The 20,012-nt window shown below is 44.7% G+C and overlaps 1 protein-coding gene across 1 annotated transcript in view; it reads left to right on the top strand.

Moving 5' to 3' along the window:
- Positions 1 to 20,012, top strand: part of NUP43 (nucleoporin 43) — a 173,321-nt gene that overhangs the window by 114,588 nt on the left and 38,721 nt on the right. The window contains exon 7 of the mRNA XM_078646924.1: positions 8,108 to 8,230. Coding sequence (XP_078503050.1) covers positions 8,108 to 8,230 — 123 coding nt within the window. The remainder of the gene's footprint in view (positions 1 to 8,107; positions 8,231 to 20,012) is intronic.

The following is a 20,012-nucleotide window of genomic DNA, read 5'->3' as shown; positions in this document are numbered from 1 at the left end:
GCGCCCAGCTGTTCGAGAATAAAGCGCTCTATTAAAGTCCCCACCCGGCAGCTGAAGTCTATCCATCTCGAATGCAGGATTTCGACCCGGTGAAAACATCACGTGATTAATAGCAGACAGCTGGGAAGCCCAATAATATCGCTTAATATCGGGGAGCGCCATGCCCCCGTCGTACCAAGGGATGGTGAGTTTAGCCAGGGCAATACGTGGACGCCCGTCCCAAATCAATTGCCTTTGAAGACTCTCGATCTCTCGGAAATAGGTCTTGGGGATAGCGTCATAGGAGTTCTGGAGCGCGTAAAGGAACCGCGGCAGGGACATCATTTTAAACAGGGCCGCCCTGCCCAGAGGAGACAAAGGAAGCTTACGCCAACGGGCCACGTCCAGTCGCAATCGAAGCAACGGGGGGAGGAGATTACGCTCAAATCGGAGCGAGGAGTCCAACGTAATAAAAATCCCCAAATATTTAAAGCCAGACTGGACCACCTGGATAGGAAGTCTGCTCGGCAACGGGGGTAAATTACCCGAAAGAACATAGACGCAGGACTTGGCCCAGTTAATAACGAGGCCCGAGTTGGCTCCAAATGAAGTGAGAACATCAAACAAAACTGTCAGAGATTTACGCGGGGAGGTGAGATATAAAAGAATGTCGTCCGCGTAAAGCGAAACGCGGTCCTCAAATTCCGGAGACCAGCGAATCCCCTTAAGCGAAGGCTCCCACCGAAGCCAAGCAGCCAAAGGTTCCAAGGCGAGTGCAAAAAGCAATGGAGACAAGGGGCATCCCTGACGGGTACCCCTACCGAGGGTGAAAGGGGCCGAAACTCTACCATTTACCACTACTTGTGCCAGAGGTTCCGCATATAATAACTTGATCCACCCAATAAACTCGGGCCCGAAACCAAATTTCTCAAGAGTCGCCCAAAGATAAGGCCACTCCACCGTATCAAAAGCCATTGAGGCATCCAATGACGCCAAAATGGCCGGCTCCGTCAGAAGCCCCGCCCTCGCAATCGCGCCGTGGAGACGACATAGGTTCAGAGCCGTGTTGCGATGCGGGATAAATCCGGATTGATCTGGATGGACCAAGCCACTAATGACCGTCAGGAGGCGGGACGCCAGGAGTTTCGCCAATACCTTGGGTTCAACATTTAGGAGGGATATGGGCCTATAGGATGAACAAAGGTCCCGCGGTTTACCATCCTTGGGGATGACAACTATCGTGGCCAGTCGCTGATCATAAGGGAGAATACTCCGTTCCCGAGACTCCAGAAACATGGCGCGAAGATAAGGCGCCACTCTGTCGGGACGCAACTTGTACAGTTCAATCGGCAACCCGTTCGGGCCCAATGCCTTGCCCGAACGGAGGGAACGGATGGCAGTAGCTATCTCATCAACAGTAAAGGGGGAATCCAACGCTACACGATCCAAATCAGAGACACTGGGCAGAGCAATATCACGCAATAGAAGGCGAGAGTCAGCCACATCTCTCACAGACACAGGGGTATACACCACACGGAAGTACTCAGCAAAACGGTCAACTATTCCAATCGGGTCAGTCACACTCTCACCACTCAAAGACTGAATCACGGGTACCACACGATTGGCCCTCTCCTTTTTATCCAGCCATGCCAGCAATTTACCCGCTTTGTCACCCACGTCATACAAACGACCCTGTTGCTCCCGAAACATCACTGTAGCAGCATCCGTGACCATGGATTTATAGGCATATTGTTTCAGACCCAGGGCGTGGAGTTTCGCAGACGTGACACCAGATTCCAAAGTACCCTCCAATGCAGAAATCTCTCCCTCAAGGTCCACCACCTCCCTATTCCTCGCCCTCTTAGCTTCAACAATAAGGGAGAGGGCCTGCCCACGAATCACCGTTTTAAAGGCCTCCCATAAGGACACAGCTGAGGAAACCGACCCCTCATTATCCAGGAAATACGCGTCCAAAGACTTAAGCAAACGGCTGCGGGTCTCGGGGGAGGTAAGGTACCACGGATTGATGGGAGCTACCCGGCCCACTGCCTCCACCCCAACCTCAAAACGAAGCCAGAGCGGAGAGTGGTCTGAAATACCCCTGGGCAGATGCACAATCTCACGCACCGCTGGTGACTGAGCCGCAGGCATCAGGAAATAATCCAGCCTAGACAGACTCCCATGGGCCCCAGAATGAAAGGTGTATTGAAGCTGAGTAGGATGCAAAAGCCTCCAGCAATCCACCAAGCCAAAGGTATCCAAAAATCCACCCAACCACTGTTGGGCCACAGGAGTGTCTCTAGGGGGGTGGCGATCGTGGAGACCGGAGAACACCGAATTAAAATCACCAGCCAAAAAGAGAGTACTATCAGGGAGGTCCAACAAGACACGGCCCAAATCTGAAAAGGTAGAAGTCTGCAAGCCGGGGGGCACATAAACAGTAAATAAGGAGAGGGCACGACCCTCATAGCGACCCACAAGGACAGCATATCGCCCCGATCATCCTGAATCACATCATCAATAGCCAGGGGGAGGGAAGCCCGAACAAGGATACCCACACCCCGAGAACCAGAGGTAAACCCCGAATGTGCTACGAGGCGATAGCCCCACCTATTCATTGCATGACAAACATTGCCCACTAAATGAGTCTCCTGCAGAAAAACAATATCAGGAGATAAACGTCGTATACATTTCAACACCACACTTCGTTTGATACGATCTCCCAGACCGTTAACGTTCCACGAAACAAATCTCAACCCGCTACCCCCCATCCCACCCCACAAAGCCAAAACCCCCCACCAATGAGCATGACACCGGAAACATCTTCAAATACAGGATAAAGTCGCCTTGAAAACAGAACACACAAACAACGAACTTCCCAACCACCCATCCCCCAAAGAACAAGAAAACACCCCCCACCCTGCACCCCTGCAAAAAGCTAAAAAGCCACCCCAACCTGCAGTGTGCCTGTCGCCCAAGAACCCCTATTCTACACAAAGACCCCGGAGGAGGAAAGGCCCCGTCCCACCCGCCACCCCGATCAAAACCAGTGACGAGAAAAAGAACATACATCACATCACATAAGCGGTAGAGGAACAAAGGCACATACTCCTGGAAGAGTTATACAAAACAAGGCACCAGGCATAGACTAAATGTGCAGCTCTCCACACCACCTTCAGCACCGCCCGGGTGGGCATCGGACTCAGTCTCAGGAGGTCGGTTAGGCAAGGAGTCCAGCCAGTCATTCACAGCATCCGGCCGATCAAAAAAGAAAGTTCGGTCATTATACTCAACCCGCAGCCTGGTCGGAAAGAGCATAGCGTAGCGCATCCCTAAGTCCCTAAGACGCTTCTTGGCACCACGAAATCCCATCCGCTGCTTCTGGACCTGTTGGGAAAAGTCCGGATAAAAGTTCACCGTGGCATTCTCAAAGGCCACCGGGCCCTTCACCCGCGATGCCTGCAGGATAGCGTCCAGATCTCTATAGTGGAAAAGCTTGGCAACAATAGGTCTCGGCGGGGCGCCCGGCTTACCCTGGCCCCCCGGAACACGATGTGCACGTTCCACTGTGAAGAATTTACTAAGGCCAGACGGAGAAAGGTGGTTCTGGATCAGATCTTCAACCAGGAGATCAACCGAGTGGGGTTCTGGGTTCTCCGGTACTCCAACCACGCGAACATTACAGCGACGTGCCCTGTTCTCAAAGTCATCCAAGCGTCGGGTCATGAAATCGTTCACCCTACGGAGATTGCCAATCTCAGTCTGTATCTCAGAGACGTCCGCCGTGAGGCTGGATGATTTGATATCCAACGATTTCACCTTTTCGTTCGTTTTGGAGAGATCGGCTCGAATCAGAGTCACATCGATCGCCACGGTGTCAATTTTGTGGGTCAAGGTTTCGTATTGTTGGCCTATTGACTCCCTCATGCCGGAAATGGCGCCCATGATGTCCTGCAAGGAAGGCTCCGTCGACGCATCCACGACGTGGTCAGATGCACTGGGACCGGGCAGGGCATCTCCGGGGGACCCCTTAGAATGGGTATAACGGTCCATAACGTTGGATTGGACCGGACCCCCGCGCAGAGGCGTCTTCGTCTTGCGCGCCTCCCGGTCCCCTCTGCCCGCCATTTTGGAGATGCGTCACAAGGAGATTCACCAGGGTCAACGGACCGGGCACCAGAAATGGAGGCCTCGGGACCAAAGGACCGTAACAAGGGTATAACCAGGATAGGGCCAGCCAAATAGGAGAATAGTCCGGCCAGAGGCCCGACAGCCGACGCGTGTCTTGAAGCAAGCTCTGGCCCGACCCTCTCGCCAATGTCCCAGGCAGGGGCAGAATCGAAACCGAAACTTAAGAAGGGGACCCACAAGTCCAATCCCCCTGCCGTTGTTGTTCAACTCCAAGACGGCCACCGAACCTCACCCAGTCCCGGGCGCACCACAAGGGCGGAGCCCAAAAGTTCAATACACCATAACTCGGGTACCCGGTGTCAAAATAAATTCCTGAAAGGTCCAGGTAGATCAGCCCGGCGTCCTCTATACAAATCCTCGCGAAAAATCAGGATTCATGCAGGATATTATGCCGGGAGCGGCGGGGGTCCGGGGAGCGCTGTGCTCACGCGGCCATCTCTGATGCCCGCTAAGCTCCTCCTGAACTAAAACTATTGGTTCAGGTTTTATTAGCGCTCTCCCTTCTTGTTACTCAGAAAATATCAAGTATCTAATTGCTCATTGTTGTTCCTCTTTCCAACTTACCGTAATGTTAAATTTGTAAAAAAAAAGTTGTGCCCACATCTTCACTAGCATCATGAAATATGCAAGGCATGCAGTCTAACTACTTTCATGAGGGACCGGCAGGCATGGGCTACTGGGCCAAAACTGTGGTGGTTGGGGCACTATTCATCCTACTGTGCCTCCAAAAACTGGGCTAAGCACACCCTTTCCAAAATTGACTGGGGAGAGTGAGCAGTCAAAGGCTTCTCAAGGAGGTAGTGTGGGGACAAGAGACTCAGAATTGTACAGTCAAACAAAGTACTTTAGTATCACAGCAGTAAAGACTACTGCATATAGAGATAAGGTACCACTACAAGTTTAAACTATCTTACCTATGGGTTAATTTCAAAGTAGTATGCGCTGTAGGGTGGCTGCCAATGTCTTTAATGATCTCCCCACAAGTACAGTTTTGGCAAAATGGTGCCCATATGCAAGTTTAACAATGCTATCACTGCGTACTCAACCTGTAGGTCAGTTCAAACAGTTCTTAGCCCAAAGAATCTCACGGATAAGGACCACTTTCTGTTCGGATTAACTTCATTTGCGCTATCATCTCGGTCTATTCAGGCTGGTTTCCACATTTACATATTCGGCAGAAACGAGGCTTGGCTGGCACAGGAGTGTGCCTGTCTGCTTACACCGACAGCATCTTCGGCATCGCTCATCCGCAGCTGTGGTTTACACTTTTCACTTGGGCCATTGAAGGTCAAGTCAGACATTGGTTGCTTGTCTGCGGCAGCTGCAGCCTCCACAATGATGTAGATCTCCTGCTTTGGTTATGATGGCTTCTTTGAGTTTGCACCTCACTTTGGCAGCTGTAGCAACAGTCCTTCGTGTTCCTGGCGAACCAGACCGGATGTTGCGTGGTGCAAGGTTTTTCGTTTGCAATTTACCACAAGGACCATGCTTCTAGACAGACCCAGAACTTCTCCAGCATGTTGTCCTGACTTCATCTGATGTGCCGTATCACTGGGAGACTGGGTGTCATACAGACTCCAGCCCTGGTCTCACAACAGCTCTTTGAGTACTCTGAGGGGAAATCCCTTGTCCAAGAAGAACTTGGAAAAAGACCAAAGAGGGGTGGGTTTGGTCCTGCGTTCAAATTTCTTTCCCAGACCGTGAACTGTGACGTCCAGGTTGTGGAACCTATTTAGTTCCCTTTTAGATGAGTGTTTGGCTGCAGTGCAGATATAGCCTTTGAGCAGGGGATTGCTCTCACAGCATGTAGTGATGATGCTAGTACCAAGCAGGAGTGTCCAAAACATTGGCACAAAGAAGTGTAAAGACTCTACTTCTGGATTTCAGCAGCCTTACTGGAGTGGCACTCGTGGAAATACAAAAGGGATGGTCCGGCCTAGAAACATCCTCTCCTTTATCAAAATATGCTAGCCCACCTCATCAATGCACCAAATGCTAGTGCTCGGGAAAATCTAATCTGTAATCCATTTTGAAATAGTCCTTATACAACTTTTAAGGGTGGCCCTGTCTCTGTCCTCTCACTTGTCTGGATCACCACCCTCAAACTTCACCACTCTCTAATTGAAGGTGTATTCATTCTCCATCTTGTCATGCTAAACCAGGGGCGTCCAGAATGGATCCCATTGGTCCCAGTAAACATACACAATTTGCAAATAGTGTCTCAGTCAAGTATGTGACTCGCATATACTATGTATACACACATACATATACACACACATACACACACATACACACACATACACACACATACACACACATACACACACATACACACACATACACACACACACACACACACACACACACATACACATACATACACACACATACATACACACACACACATACACACACATACACACACACATACATACACATACATACACACACATACACACACACATACACACACACACACACATACACACACATACACACACATACACACACATACACACACATACACACACATACACACACATACACACACATACACACACATACACACACACACATACACACACATACACACACATACACACACATACACACACATACACACACATACACACACATACACACATACACATACACACACATACACACACATACACACACATACATACACACACATACACACACATACACACACATACACACACATACACACACATACACACACATACACACACATACACACACATACACACACATACACACACATACACACACATACACACACATACACACACATACACACACATACACACACACACACACACACACACACATACACACACACATACACACACATACACACACATACACACACATACACACACATACACACACATACACATACACACACATACACACACATACACACACATACACACACATACACACACACACATACACACACATACACACACATACACACACATACACACACACACACACACACACACACACACACACATACACACACACACACACACATACACACACACATACACACACACATACACACACACATACACACACACATACACACACACATACACACACACATACACACACACATACACACACACACACACACACACACTCTCACACTCACTGAATGTCAGTGCAGTGTTGTTGGTGCCACATTGAGGCAGAAGCTTTACCTTTGTGGGGATGGTGGCACACTCCCTTCAGACAAAGAAAAAAGGTATAGGCTGGAGTAGTCTTAAACTGTGATGCTGCTACTACCGCTTCTTGTTAGCACCCCCTGAATAAGGGCAGTAGTCCAATGTCTACAAAAGAGGGCATGTGTGGTATGCCCTTCCAGGTCATAAAGGTATTAGGATCTTGTAATGTCTAGGGCAGGACTAGGCTCTAGTGCACAGGCTCGTTCCCTATCTAGGTTGGGCCTATAAAAAAGTTAGTATTCCGCTTTCAAATACAGTTGGGTCACTCAGGCCAACAGTATATTCCTGTATACTATGCAGGGGACATTACTGTACCCGCTAATGCTCAACCATTTTTAGGTAGACCCAAACAGTCCATATCTCGAGCACTGTTCAATTTATTTGGGTTGGCTAGATAAAAAATAATTTACACAAAGGGATCATGAATGCAGACTTTAGCTTTCTTACTACTGAGTTGAGTGGTACTGTAAAATGCAAGCTTTTTAGGGTTATGGGTGACATTAACTTGAAATGGCTGGGATTGATCTCTCTCTGCTGGTATCCTTTCTTGTGCACGGTTATAGGCTTGCAAATGTACTAACAGTGAAAATAACTTAACTTGATATGATATACATAATTATTGAACAATGCAACAATTGATTGTCCTCTTTTAATGCAAATATGTATTTTATAATTTTACGTAGTGTGGGAAGTCCATTTCCATCCTTCGAATCCCAATCATCTCTTCACATGTTCTGAAGATGGATCACTTTGGCACTGGGATGCATCTAGTGATGTATCTGAAAAACCATCTTTCCTACAAACAGGTATGTTAAGAGGCTCATTGTTACTCAAGAAAGCAGTCTTGCTAAAAAAAAGGTGGTTATTTTGATCACCTGACTAAACAGCATTCAGATTTTATTTCAAAATAGAAACATACATGCATATTCAAATGAAAGCACAACATTTACATAATTTTGATTTTAAGTCTTCACAGCGCTGCAATATTTGATTTGTGCACCTGTTGTGATTTTCATTATGTCCGGTATGACATTAATGACAAAAAATTAGCATAGAAGCAGACTTGAACTCGTATGCTACATAGTAAAGCTGGAGTAAATGTGAATGGCAGTGATGAAAATATGTGCACGTCCATCAGGGAATGTGTTTCACAAAATCTTTTACTATGAGTGTAAAAAAAAAAGTAACTTTTTTTTTTTATCATAAGCTGTAAAACTGTACAATGATCTGAAAGCTTCTGAAAAGATCAGAGAGGGGTCATGTAGAGATTTAAAACTTCCCTGGCGTCCTTGTAAAAACCTATGGGATTCCTCATGTTAACAGAGTGAGTTAATTTCACCTTTTGAGAAACAGTTCAGGAAGTTGTAAACCTTTGCATTTGATACTAATGCTTCTTGTAAGAATTTGGGTTATTAGTTGGAGTGGGACTACCCACCTCAAGTAATATTAAGAATCATTGTCAAGCTGAACCTTCAAATCCACTAAATCAACCTGAGCTCATCCCCCTTATAGCTATGGGCAGAACAGACAGGCTTAACATGGGGCCAAAAAAGCACAAATTGGCAATGATGATCAATAACTGCGGTACACTGGGACCCAGGTGCAGTTTGAGGTTGGCCACGATGGAGCGTGGGGCGATACACCAGCCAAGGTCATCCTGGTCAAAGATGTTACCTTTTAACTGAGTCCTTTAACTCTGTCTCCACATAGAGTACACCTCTAAAGCCCCTCGGGAGAGGCACGTAGAGACTTGCAGGGTGTCTGACAGAAGCCCACAGCAGGGTGCAGTCCAGTTTTATTTGCCACTGGTCCGTTGCAGGAAAGGCCTCTTGTATCCCTGTAGCTGGAACAGGTAGGCATAGGCCATGAGCAATGATCCCAAATTTAGGTTGTTGGTACCACTTGGAAGGGGAGAAGTCCTAAAATTATTTTTTGTAAAGTATAGATGCCTAGAGACGGAAAATATGTGATAGCAAGTCATCACTCTGCATTTTGTTTGATAATTTTGGATGAGCAACCATAGGCGAAAAAAATTTAATTTTCATATTTTTGATAAATAACATCCAAATCCATCCTTTTATGTGGGAAAAATACATCTAGTTCCACCAGATTTGTTAAATTCAGTATTTAAAAATAATTATGATTATTAATTGGAATATCGTCCCTAAAATAACAATAAAACTCCATTGTATTCCTCATATGTTGATATTGATTATTTGCATAATTTCCACATGCAATTTCATATAGTAGTTACATCTTACATAGGCAATGTATGTTATGAGTGAACATAAACACAATTTTATCATTCACATTCATCATCTTCTGAATAGGTTTCATCGTTCTCGGTCTGCTTGATTTTCACAGGCGGGAAGTCTGCACATGTCAGTGCAATTGAGGTCATTTAGACGGCAGACACATGTGGGTAGTTAGCAGTTCCTAATGAAGTTGTAAACTAGTAGGTCTCACACCTGAGGTGCGGCTGCCCCTCCATCCACTCCCAAGTGTAGTTTCCAAAGAATCACGTCGTGAAAGTGGTGAGAGTGAAAGTCTGCTGCTTGATTGTCCTGGCCTAGAAGATACTCCGCTGTAACGGAAATATGATGATCCAGGCAGTATTGCCAGACGTTCGCTGCCAGGTCCGATAGTGCTCTCAATCGTGTGCCCCCTAGATGGTTGATGTATCGGACCGCCGATATGTTATCCATCTTGAGGAGGATGCATGACCGGATTGAATCCTTGGTCCCACATTTGATCGCAAATGATCCTGCCAAAAGCTCCAGACAGTTGATGTGTAACTGCTGTTCCTGTGGAGACCAAACACCTCCTGTAGTGAAGTTGCCACACCTCGTGCCCCAGCTGGATCTGCTGGCGTCTGATTCGATAATGATATCTGGTGCGGAACTGGAACGGCTTGACTACTTCGACCCTTCGCATATCTCCTTTGCGCTGGTGCAAGCGGTTTCCTGACTGGTGTCTTGCCCGTTCCCCGCTCCCTGCTCCCTTGAGTGCGGAGCGTGAGCAAGGAGGGGTAGGGCAGGGCCACCAGAAGCCGCGTAAGTCTCCGTGCGGTCTCCCCCCGCAGCCGCGATAAACGCGGTGGGAACCGTTCACAGGAACAACCCGGTAGCGGCGGGAGCATTCCAGGAGACAGCGAGGCTCCCTGCAGCGGGAGCATTCTGGCGACCAGGCAGAGGCAACAGTAGCAGCCAGGGCCAACCCAGAGGAGACTGGTCCCAGAGGCGGCAAGAGCCGTGGGACCAGTCTGGAGCCTGGAGATTTAGTGATCAGCAGAGGGATCAACAGAGGGACCATCCGGCAGAGCAATTACCAGCGACCTAGGGGCAACAGAAAGTAGCAGACCGTAAACCCAAGCCCCTTGACCCTAGCAGAGGTGAGCAATCGGTCTCTGGTGTTGTGGGGGAATTATATGGGCCAAAGAGGAGGAACGGCCACATAGTAAAGCAGACTTTGGTGCTGTGTGTGTGGGGGGGGGGGTACTCACTCAAGGAGGAGAACAGGAGTTGGAACGGGACCTGGAGCGATTCTACCGCATTGCTGCACAGCATTGCTGATTTTGATTTTCATGTACAGGATGGGGGCTGCCCTTACACCCACCCGCATGACCCTTACTGACCTCCACTGCTAGACCCCGACGGCTGGTGCTCCCGTTACCTGCAGTGCCCGGGTGCTTGACATTTGAATATCACGCCGCCACTACATCGCACTGTGCTGTGCTGCCTTTGATTGGTGTTGGGCGGTTCGGCAATATCGGCATATTGGTGTTGGAGTAGGCGTTGGCGGCCATATAAAATCTTGTGACTGGGTCTGCAGGGAAAAAGTGCACACGGGCTGGGGAGGTGGAGAAGATATAGTACGGGTCGGTCACGGGTGTTGGAGTGAACGGAGTAAGCGGTCCATCGGTACCGGTTAGCTTTCTTTCTTTTCGTCCGGTGCACATCAGGCTGAATTAGAGGTAAGCAGGAATAAACCAGGTGCTAACTGACTGCCTGTAAGGTGACCAGATTACCCTTACTAACAGAACAATCAGGTGAACTGGGTACTGGATAATAACAATAGATAACGGGGACTGAGTGTGAATACGAGGAAAAAAAAATATTAGTCATAAAGGTGATCATAAAGTGGAATTATGCGTTCTGGTAAGGAGAGGATATCCGGACCAACAACATAACGTACAAAGAAAATACAACAATCTATGGTGTCAAAAAAGATTACTGGGTACTGGATAATAACAATAGATAACGGGGACTGAGTGTGAATACGAGGAACAAAAAAATATTAGTCATATAGGTGATCATAAAGTGGAATTATGCGTTCTGGTAAAGAGAGGATATACGGACCAACAACAAAACGTACAAAGAAAATACAACAATCTAGGGTGTCAAAAAAGGTTACATCAAATACCGTTGGCCTGAATCAGACTCTTAATTTCTCCAATAGCATGGATGTTTGAGAAATCAGGTAAAATACCAGATAGATTTCACTTTATGAAGGACCCAACGGGAGTTTTGATGACAATGCAAACAGATGTGGAAAATAATAAATTACAGACCCCCATCAAACCTACAAGCAGTGAAATAATCAATATACAAGTCACACAAAATAGCATACATAACGGAATGTGTAACTCTCAAAGAAAGATAATGGAACAAAAGGACAATGAATTCCAAATTACAGACCAAGATATTATAAACGGAACTAAATCTCCAGGGACAACTCATCAAGAAAAATCAAAAGAAATGTATATATCCTATTCAACAAGTGTGCCAAATGTACTGATTAAGGACATAAATTGCTTTATAAATAACTCAGATTCTAACTCCTTTGAAGACAATCAACCATATCAGGGAGGCAGGATGGAACAAAATCACTTATTGATTCCTATAGAAGTAAATGTAGAAATCAAGAAAAGGTTGTATATAGCTCCTGAGGAAATATTGGATACACAATTAAGCTGCCATGGTGCTAAAACCGGGAGCGTCATCCAAAAAGATAATGACCATCACAGAATAAAACAAGACAATCCAATTGGGAGTGATGAGTCAAGAAATAAAGAAATTAAGGAATCTGACTCAAAAACAAATGATGTCCTCAAGGTGGAACATGCAAACTCCTCGGATAATAAATATTAAAATGGCAAGACAGCACAAAACAACCAAATGGGAACAAAACATAAAGATACGGGGATAAGTTGGGATATTTTCTATCAAACTTCGACTCACACTGGAAGCATTACAAAATCAATCCAATAAAATGGATATTCAAATTGATCTTCTAAAAATGATGGCAAACACTGTTACGGGGATTGATAATAAACTTGCTCAACTTAATGGTTTGATAGTTAGAGCTCAGAAAGACAATGAAAAAATTACCACGGAATGCATCTGCTTACCCATTATTGACAAACTAGCAACAATACCAGAGGTTTTTACTAGCATAATAGAAGATACTAAAAGGGGTGATCAAAAGAAAAATGAGCACGTTTATGAAAAATTCAAAGTCAACACGAAAAATACTAATACTATGGATAAAATTGAGAATGAAAATATGACTGGAACGGAAATACTTGAGGGAACAGAAGTAACATCCATAATAAAGCCGCAGACTAAACTCAATGTACAAGGCGGAAAAATACAATCACTAGATACACAATTATTGGACCAAATAAGGGATGAATCTAGTAGTAATAAAACAAGAGTAGAACAGGAAGGTAAGGATCAGGATATTGATGGCTTCACTATGATGTCAAAACGCCAAAGAAAAAAATTACGTAAAGCAAGGAAAAACTTAAAACCCAAACACTGTGTCACAATGCAATCAGACGAAGACCAGATAACAACTATAGATGTGAGTGGACATGATATAGGAAAAGATTTACTAAGAGGGGAAAATAAGCTTTCATCACTCATTCAGAATGGCAGAAATAAGTATTTTCCTATATTAGAACAAAAACCAGCAAGTGAAAATATACCAGTAAAATGTGCTAAAATAAATCAAATAGGGAAACCACCGATGGAGGAAAGTAGAAGATTATAAGAGCAGGTGGTCATTAGGACCTTAGTTAGCCCACCTCAAGCTGGACGAGCTACCAAAAGGAGATGAAGAATATAGTGTCCCCATTATCTTCAGATCTCAAATAAGGAAGGATAGGGGCCCTATTAAAACAACGCCAACAACTACTTATCAAAATCAATATGCTGAGGAAAAAACAGTAATACATTCTAAACCAAATGCGTGTGAGGAAGTTAAAAAGACTACAAAAATGCCAGATTCGGATCATCTGTTTATCGAAAACAGGGAAGGGGTAAAAAGAATTACTTATAAATCAAAGAAAGCCAAGGAAACGGATGCTTATAATCACTACCTACCAAATGATAAAGTACAACTTATCTTTACACCAGAATTTGAGTCCAGAGGTAGGCAAGATATACTAAATCGAGGGAATATACTCAGATTATTTAAGTCCATTCCACCCTTATCTAACATTGTAAGTGAGGATATCATCTCTATCGAATTTATGACAGGAAAACAAAGTTTCCAGGCTCCCGCATTATTAACATTAAAATCTTCGACGATAGCAGAACAAATTCTGACTGAGCAAATGACATTTAAAGCCTGGGGCATATTAATTACTAAACAAGTCCCAGAGGTTTATCCGACTCCGCTCATTATTGATGAAAATCAGTTACACCACTCAAAAATAGACAGACAAATAGTTCCGGTACTAAAAAATGCACGGGGTAGATCCCCTAAGAAAACAGGAGTGACAACACCGCAAAGGAAATCAGAAAAAAACTCAGAAATAAATGGATCACCATGGCATTACATAGCAATAGGAAACAATGACCGGATAGAACTAAGTTCCCTTCTGTTAATATAAAAGAGATGGGACAAGTGAGAATATGTTCGTGGAACATAAATGGATTGGGAAATAAGATTCACAATGTACATATAGATTCTATATTGCGCCCATGTCAGATTATTCTTTCACAGGAAACGTGGGAAACCAAACCATTTATGTTACACGGATACACAGGTCATTTTGAATATGCAAATAAAACTCACAAATTCGGCCGTCCAAGCGGGGGCCTGGCAACATTTATTTCGAGTGACCTACAGGTTGAGCATGAGCGACTGGACTCAAGTAGCACGAACATTCGAATACTTAAACTGAAATATAAAACAACTAATCAGAAATCTAATCTTATATCTGATTAATGTATATATCCAGCCAACACATACTAGTAGGGAATCAACTTGTGCAACTCTTAATATTTTTTTTATGGAATAAATGTTGGAAGACCCTATAGCAGACTATGTGATCACTGGGGACTTTAATCTAAAGCTAATGTCACCTTTTATAAGGAACGATATTACTCAATCACAAGACCATCAATGGTCAATCCCCCAGCAGGAGCTAGTAAAGAGATTAATTCCATCAGTAATAAAATGGGCACACAATTTGTTAAAGACATGGAAGCGATGGGTATGCAAATTCTTAACGGTCGATTTAAAGCAGAAATGCCACCAGCATATACTTATTTCACGCACAATGCTAAGTCGAGGATTGACTATACAATGACTTCACAAAATCTTTTTCAGAACATTATCTCGTATCAGTTAGAGAAAGCTATGGAGAGTGATCACTGTCAGCAGATAATAACAATTAATATTAGAAGTAACACAAACCAAGCGTACCAAACTGTCCAGGGGTGCATTGGAACTATAAATTATAAAAAATTGTTTTGGACTGTCGGAAACAAAGAAACGATGAATGAACAAGTGGAGAGACTTGTAGAGATTTGCTTCAATGATAGAACATTGGAAACATCGATAGAACAGTGGGAACATTTTTACCAAGAAGCTGGTTAAACCCCAATCTCAACCTCAAATGTGATTGAGCAAAAGGAATCATAACGAGGAGCAAAAGGAAAAGGAAACGTATATAAACCTTCCATATACAATAACAAAATTAAAAAGAGCTCGAAATAAGATGAGAAGGCAAATTAAGAAATCCGTCGCTAACGATGAAATATCTGGCAAACTGAAATCACTAAATCAAAACTTGAAGAAATTAATATGGAATGAGAAAAATCAAGCAAACCAGGTAATATGGGCAAAAGTATTCCACGCAAGCAAACAAAAAAATGCAAGAGTTCTGGAAAATCATCAACGGACTTGTTCGACCAAACAAACTGGTGGTTTCATCTTCACTAACTGAGCAAGAATGGGTCACATTTCTGAGAACATCTAAACCAGAATAGTACAGTAATGAGAAATTGAAATGCAATCCATAGTCAGTTATGATAGTGATACTGAAATACCTAGTTATGACAGTGATACGGAAATACCTATTTTAATAACAAAAGAGCAACTAATAAAATTTATTAAAAAACAGAATGATGGGGCACCAGGACCGAATGGTATCCCTTTTACGCTCTATAAAGAAAATCCAGATCTATGGGCATTATATTTAGAAAAGCTATTTAACGAAATTATACACAAAGGAGTTATTCCGGAGTCCTGGCGAGGGTCTTTAATCACGCCAATTTTTACAAAAGGAAACTGGGCACTTGCGAAAAATTATAGGCTCATTACACTACAAGACACAGATGCCAAGCTGTTTGCTAGGATTTTGCTTACCAATCTAAATGAATGGGCAATAGAAAAGAAGATATTGCCATTGAATCAAACTGGCTTTATCAAAGGCTTGGGGACAACGACAAATATTTTGGCATTATCACTTCTTATGGATAAGTCAATCGGAGCTAAACGACCCCTGTATCTATGTTCTGTAGATTTTAAATCTGTCTTTGACTGTGTCCAAAGAAATTTATTATGGAAAAAGCTCCAAGAAAAAAATATTCCAGTGGTCCTATTGAAACTGATTCGTTTCTTGTACAGTAAAACCTGGGTTAGGGTGAGGATGGGGGATGGTCAAACGTTATCAAAGGAAATCCCAGCAACCGAAGGCCTAACACAAGGTTGTGTATTGGCCCCACTCCTTTTTAATTTGTTCCTGGCAGATCTAACTGGGAACTTGGATGAATTAAATGCTCACCCTCCGAAACAAGCTGATAAGCATATCTCTAATCTGTTGTATGCAGACGATGCCATCCTTTTAAGCCACACTAAAGTTGGATTACAACGTCTAATCAATCGAACATTCATGTACGCAAAGGAAAATGGGATGGTGATAAATGAAACAAAAACCAAGATCATGGTAGTCACCAAGAATAAAAACGTAAGACATAAAAGCAAATGGTCCATGGAGAGCACCCAACTGGAACAAGTTGAAGTATACAAATATTTGGGTGTGCTTTTTGATGAGAAGGGTAACTACCAGCCACAAAAAAGGGATATACAACGGAAGACAAACGCATAGACTGCAGCGTTTAGAATCGTACAGAAGTCACTTAGCAACCTCACATATGGGCCGCTTCTGAAGATTATAGGGGCAAGACTGCTACCAACCATCACCTATGGCAGTGAAGCATTAATGGGAAAAGATACTGAAATAATAAATAAGGCCCTATCTAAAACATAGAAGGCATTATTTCATCTCCCAACTAATGCCTCGCCTGCACAAATTAGACTGGAGTTTGGTTTAATCAACCAATACTATGCGAGAAAGGGACATTTTATTAAAACTTGGAATCTGATAAAAAATGATCATGATAACCAGATATCACCGCTATTATGGAAAGAAATAAATAATAACGTAAAGTCAACTGCATAGAATTATCCTAAGGAAGCGATAGATGAGTTTGCGGTTATTACAATCTGGGAAAATACGATAAGCAATGCATCGTTCAAAAAAATAATCAATAGAACTACAAACCAACTATCCCTCGTAAATGACAAAGATAGCCTGACAAAAAGAAAACATGCTTGGACAATAATAAATGGTTACCAAAAAAAAAAGGAAATACAACAATACTTGGAAACACCGTGGTCCAGAAAAAAATAAACAAGTTCTTCTTAAAGCGAGATTTGGAATTTTGCCGGGACTTTGTCACCCTCCCCCGTGGAAAAACATTGAAAGTTGCACACTATGCAGACTCTGTAATAAGGGTGAGGAGAATATTGTCCACCTTTTATGTATTTTTCCTGAACGCCAAAACGAAAGAAGATCCTTACTCAAATTACCGTTTAATGCACGTGGAATAAGGACATGTAGGCATGCATTGACACGTTGTCTTCAATCGAATGATATAAGCTTGAACGCTACCTTTGTAAGGTTCCTACTAATGGCGAAAAGAAAACTAGGAGAGTAACTTATAAAATGTAATTTTTTAATGAAATCGAATGAATTTTATGGTGTAACGGTTTTTATTAATTGGTTTTAATTACTCCAGCATATTTTATGAATTTGTAATATTGTAAGATTTTAAATAATCAAACCAAGAATTACTTACTGGTGCCGAACTGAAGTTTGCACGCCCATTCCAGGCCTCCATATTGGTGAGCCACCACTGGAGTTCCTCCCTGGCATCCGCTGAGATGGTCGCTTTCTGTGAGTACGAGAGCCCTCTGCGTAGATGGCGTGCTTGAGGCGCAGGAGGGCTCTGTAATGTAGCGAGGCCGGGAAGGTTGTCTGGATCGAGGCCAAAAGGAGACTTAAAATACAGGCTAGTTGTCTGAGGAAGGGTTGGGACTGAGGGAAAACTCCTGATCTCGTGACAAATTTTCGCCATCTTGCGAGATGGAAGACTGCGAGTAGACTGAGTCGATCAAGAAACCGAGAAAAACGACCCCCTGGGCTGGGACGAGAGTGGATTTTGCCTCGTTGATCACGTAGCCCAGGCTCTGAAGAAGGTTGACCACCGACTGAAGCTGATGAGCTAGAGTGATGCGGCACTGAGCCATCAGAAGAATGTCGTCTAGGTATACAATGAGTCTCATACCAGAAGCTCTATCACTGGCCGGAGAACCTTGGTGAAACACCAAGGGGCAGAGGACAGGCCGAATGGAAGAGTGGTGAACTCGTACACCTTGATCCGCCAAGTAAAACTGCCAGAACCTCCTGTGCGAGGGGAAAATGGGGATCGTAAGATAGGCATCCTTGAGGTCGAGGCACGCCATCCAATCGTTGGGTCTGAGAAGATCGCGAAGGAGATGGATTCCTTTTATAAGGAACGATATTACTCAATCTTGAAGTGGCGGTATACCAGCCACTCGTTTAACTCGCACAAGTTGATGACGGGCCGTTGGCCGCCGTCCGTCTGGTCCACCAGGAAGAGGTTGCTGATGAAACCTCTGGGGTGGGGTAGTGTCTCCACGATCGCTCCTTTGTCCAGCAGATAGTGGACCTCCTGGTCGACCAAAGCAACGTCCGGGGACAAAAAGGAGAGAGGGCGTGGAGGGATAGGTTGTGAAGGTTCCCCGTGAAACTCAATGTGAACCCCCTGGGCCGTTTTTAGAACCCAGGCATCCCTGGTGATGGAAATCCAGGCCTTGAAAAAATGCGCCAGACGGCCCCCCACTTTTAGAACGGAGAACCATCACCGGAAGAGCTAGAGGCGCCACCGCCTCTGCCACCCCTGTTCTTGCCCCAACGTTCTCTCGTTGGATAGAAGTTGCCGAACCTGGCCGGATCTTTGGTACTGTCCATGATTGGAGCCTTGTCCTCTGTGCTGGTTAGGATGGCCGGACGAGCGGCCTCTGCCTCGTCCGCCCCACGGAAAACCAGAGGGTGAAACACCCTTCTGATGGAAGATTGTGCCTTGTCTAAAGACGTAAAGGTGTTTACGAACCTCCCTAATCCCTTGATAAAGGGCTCTCCGAAGAGGCTGCCCTGCACAACACCCCTCCTCAGAATTGGCCAGGTCCCCAAGTTTGGGGTCTACTTTAATCAATAAGAACCTACGCCGTTCTGTGGAGATAGCGCAGTTGGCATTCCCTAAGAATACCACTACGCGCTGGGCCCAGGAGGAGAGGTACTCTGGGGAAATCAGGGACCCTGACAGTTTAGCTTCATCCGCCATGTCAAGGATTTTGGTTATTGGTTCAAGGGCGTCTAGGAGCTTGTCTTGACAAGCCCGCCAAGACCTGACAATACCCTTCTTAGGGTCCTTGACAAACTTTTGAAGGAGCGTCACCATGCGGGGTTTGATTTCGGGGGTGGCAGCTACTGTCCCCTCCAAAGAGGGAGTTGCGTGTGGAAAAGCCAGCCCATAACGCTCCTGATGCCCAGGCTGCTGGCGCAAGACGCCTCTTATTTCCCATCTTGAATAATTACCAAATAAAGAGACGGGCGCTGGAAGCAGGAAAACAAGAACAGAGTTTTATTTCTCATGAGGAGAGCCTGTCATTTCGGACACTCACATAGTGTCTTCAGGAGGTGCTCTAACAAGTTTCTCTGAGGCTTCGTCTTTTATACACAGGTTTATGGCACACAAACATCCTTCATTACAATCAAGACATTGTAAAGTATGAAGATTTTCCAACACGTGGCTACAGTAGGGGCCCTTATCCTCCATACAATAGGAGGGGGCTGTCACGCAGCTGAGTGTTCTGCTGATTCCTTTGGAATGTGTGCGCCTGATCGAATCTCAGGGGGTGGGGTGG

The sequence above is a fragment of the Lissotriton helveticus genome, chromosome 6 (genome assembly GCF_964261635.1).
Source record: "Lissotriton helveticus chromosome 6, aLisHel1.1, whole genome shotgun sequence".
NCBI lineage: Eukaryota > Metazoa > Chordata > Amphibia > Caudata > Salamandridae > Lissotriton > Lissotriton helveticus.
This window is presented reverse-complemented; position numbering and strand designations above follow the sequence as displayed.